Here is a 3,708-nt window from a genome sequence, read left to right on the forward strand (position 1 = left end):
AATAATAAGTGGGGGTACATTTGAACAATTAAAAACAAAAAGAAGGTATTCATAATCTGACTCTAACGATGTCTGCATCTCTCACAAAGAGACTCTGCTCAAAATTATCTTGTGACCACACATTATTTTATTTTTCATCCAATGTCACCAGCAGAGCTCCATACTCTGGCATCAAACATGGATAAAAATACAGTATGTGTTAAGGGTGGTACTTGTTTAGCAGCCTGAGGAATGAAACTATCGCACATCACAACTGTTTTTGATTTCTGCACACCACCATTAAACTTGTGCTGGTTTCATCTGATGAAGAATCACTCACAACAAAAGAGGCTTTTCTTTTTTTCATTCCTTTCAAAAAAAATTTCTTAAAGAGGGGAGTGAAAAACTAAAGCTTACTTAGTCTGCGCAGTTGTGTGTTAAATAAAAGCAGTAACTACTTTCTTTGTGGTGAGAATATAAGCATGTTCAACTTGTTTGTTTCCAGTTTGCAATTGTTTCAGGATCTAAGTTTTAGGTTTTAAAATACTCTACGTATTTCTCTAACATCTGAGCCAAATTTGGAACCCAGAATAAAATCCAACTAACAAAATTCAGAGAAATGCTTTTTAGTTCCTAGCAAGATTAATTGAAAAGCTAAAAAAATGCCAAATCAGTAAGCATCAATTGTGCAATAATATAGAATGTATCTGAGGAAAAAGTTATTTTTTGGCAGGCTTTCCACAATAAAATGAAACCAGCATTCCTTGAAGGAATGCATATTGTCCACCCCATGGCCTAACAGGGTTTAAACAAAGAATTTGCGTGATCTGTTAGTGCACTCAGAGAATGTGACGGGGATCACCCCCAGCTACCGTACCAAATTTGAGCTCAGCCTCTATTGTTGAAGTTATGGTTATTTTAGTGTTAGGTGGGGCGGCCATCTTTAATCAGGTTGATTCTAAAAGTTAATCAGTTGCAGATCCAATAATTTCTTTTTTAAAGTTTCATTAAAATCCACCCAGTGTTATATTTTGATGACTGCAGCAGACAGGATATAACAGCCTTCCTCATCCCGCCTACACTGGAATATCACTATCTGACCCTTTTCTTCCATCTGCCATAAAACCCTCTCAGCAGACTCGGAGCTGATCTCTGCAGCTGCTGCGAGTAGAGCAGGAAAACCAGAAGAGAAAGAGAGAAAAAAGCAAAAGAGGTTCAAAGTAAAAAAAAAAAGAAAGAAAGAAAGAAAAGTGGAAAAGTACAAGACGAGGCCGATCTGCGAGGGAAGAAGGTCATTGTCTCTGTGGTAATGGAACTTCTGAGACAACAGCCCCCTCGACCCCTTSATCTGCTCCCCCGCCCACCCATCAGCAGAAACAGAACAAGTGTGTTTTGATTTGGCTTCACAATGACGGGTTTGAGAGGAGGTCAGTTTCTCATTTCGACCCCCCGCCCCCAGACTCAAATTATCACTCTTACCCACGCTCACAAGATGAAAAGACAAAGCAATGGGAGGAAGTGCTCGTGTTTTTCCCCCTTTGTATTCAAATGCGTAAAACAATTCTTTTAGCGGTGCAGAACATTTTCAGATCGACTTGGATCCTGAAATTTTCAGCTAGCAATTAAGTTTCATGACCAAAGACTAGAGCTCCTTCTCCTTCTTCTTGCATGATTAGCCAGGGCCAGTCCAAAGCTTTATGGGGCCCTTGAGCAGGTCTGGATTTGAGGCACCGACTCAAAGCAAAAGCTGCACCTGTTAGTGACTAATTATAAACAGAATGTTGCCGTAGGCATCTCAAAAAGTGAATCTATGAAACTAAAATGTACATTAAGAGAACCACCCAAGTTCTGTGGACAGTTTGTGCGACGTTCAGAAATGTGTCAAATCAGTGTGTTTCTATGAGGAACGTTTGAGTATTTCCTCAATACTTTGACATTCTCCTGGGTCTTTCTTTGTTGTATCAAGAAAAATAAACGCTCTCATCCTCAAATGAAAGATTACCATCATGCATATTTGTAAAAGCAACATTTCAAATAAATCTCTTCCTCTTCAGACTAAAGACGCCCTGTTCACCATCCTGAGAGATCTGCGACCCGAAGATAACTTTAACTTTATTAGCTTCTCCAATAAGATCAAAGTTTGGCAGCCAGATCGTCTTGTGCCGGTGACACCTTTGAACATCAGAGATGCCAAGAAGTTTATTTTTACGCTGTTACCTAATGGAGGTAAGACATTATGTTTAATGTTCATGTTGAAAATCCTTCCTTTTTTTTAACAGTCCTTGACAGAAGTTTAAAAGGAACGTTTCAAGTCAGTCTTGGTAATTAATCATTCAGGCACCAACATCGATGAAGCCATCCGGACCGGCTCATCTCTGCTTCGTGACTACCTCTCTGGCCCCGATAGCAGCCCGAACAGCGTCTCRCTCATTATCTTTCTGACGGATGGCCGGCCTACCATCGGGGAGCTCCAGTCCACTTCCATCCTGGGGAACACCCGATCGGCCGTGCAAGAGAAGTTCTGTATCTTCACTATTGGGATCGGTAATGATGTGGATTACCGGCTGCTGGAGCGAATGGCTCTGGAAAACTGTGGGATGATGAGACGCATCAGCGAGGAGGCCGATGCCAGTGCTATGCTTAAAGGGTGAGAAAATCAGCTAAACTAGTGGAAGAATGGATATTTTTTCATTTATAGGTCACGGAGGGGGCAGTAGCTTGAGCAGAGAGGCTCAGACTTCTCTTTCCTCAGACACCTTTTCCAGCCCTTCCAGGAGGATTTCAAGGTGATCCCAGGCCATCCAAGAGACATAGTCTCTCCGGTGTGTCCTGGGTTGTCCCAGGGTTTTCCTCCCAGTTGGACATGCTTGAAGCACATAGTGAGTTGCATCCTCAGCAGTGACGTGTTGAGGTTCATGGCTGGTGAGACAGATTTACAAACCCTGCAGAACGGCTTATTCACCATTTGATTCGCAGAACAAGTTATGTTTCAAATCTCACAAATTCTTCACACAAACTTAATCTCACTTGATGCACATTTCATTAAAGGGGGAGTATTATTTATTTTCCAGGCACATAGTCCACAATCCAGTCTAACACTGTTCTAAAGTTGACAATGACCTTAAAATTTAAATACATTCATTTAGTTTTAGATGTGCTGATTTTAGCTGTTTTTAATGATGGGATTTTGATTTCCTTTTTGTATAATATTAGCAACTAACCAATTTAGTTTTGTGTATGCACGTGTCCAAATTTGTGCAGTTTGCAAAATTATTTTTTCATCTTTTGTRTATTTAGTATATTGTTTCAGCAAAAGTTTCCATCACTTATCATTCCACAAAAAATAACAGATTACTGCATATTTATAGCTTTGTATTTAAAAGACAAAGAATCAATAATTAAACTCGTAAACTGAAACCAATAAGAGCCTTCAATACGCCATTAATACATACWTAATCTGTCTTTTATTAGGCAATTAGTTCTCCTTAATTTTTTCCCTTCTCCTCCGACACGTCCATCTGTCTCTCATCAGAGAGAACATGGACTGCAAATGTGACGGTGCTGACAACAGAGCTCTGTGATCAACTTAAACAACAGACACTCTTTTCTCTCTCTGATCTTTTTTTTTTTTTTTTTTGTCCAGTACACACAACCCCCTTCTCTCAGTCTTCCGCAGGCAGACAGGTGTTTGTTCAGTTGCACAGGATTGTGTGTGTGTGTGTGTGTGTG

General features: G+C 40.2%; 1 protein-coding gene across 1 annotated transcript in view; it reads left to right on the plus strand.

The window, feature by feature from the left end:
* The window catches only part of itih5 (inter-alpha-trypsin inhibitor heavy chain 5), a 16,200-nt gene that overhangs the window by 5,385 nt on the left and 7,107 nt on the right, over nucleotides 1–3,708 (plus strand). Inside the window, exons 8-9 of the mRNA XM_014018228.1 lie at nucleotides 2,034–2,205; nucleotides 2,317–2,626. Coding sequence (XP_013873682.1) covers nucleotides 2,034–2,205; nucleotides 2,317–2,626 — 482 coding nt within the window. The remainder of the gene's footprint in view (nucleotides 1–2,033; nucleotides 2,206–2,316; nucleotides 2,627–3,708) is intronic.

This window comes from Austrofundulus limnaeus, unplaced genomic scaffold, assembly GCF_001266775.1.
Source record: "Austrofundulus limnaeus strain Quisiro unplaced genomic scaffold, Austrofundulus_limnaeus-1.0 Scaffold187, whole genome shotgun sequence".
Taxonomy (NCBI): domain Eukaryota; kingdom Metazoa; phylum Chordata; class Actinopteri; order Cyprinodontiformes; family Rivulidae; genus Austrofundulus; species Austrofundulus limnaeus.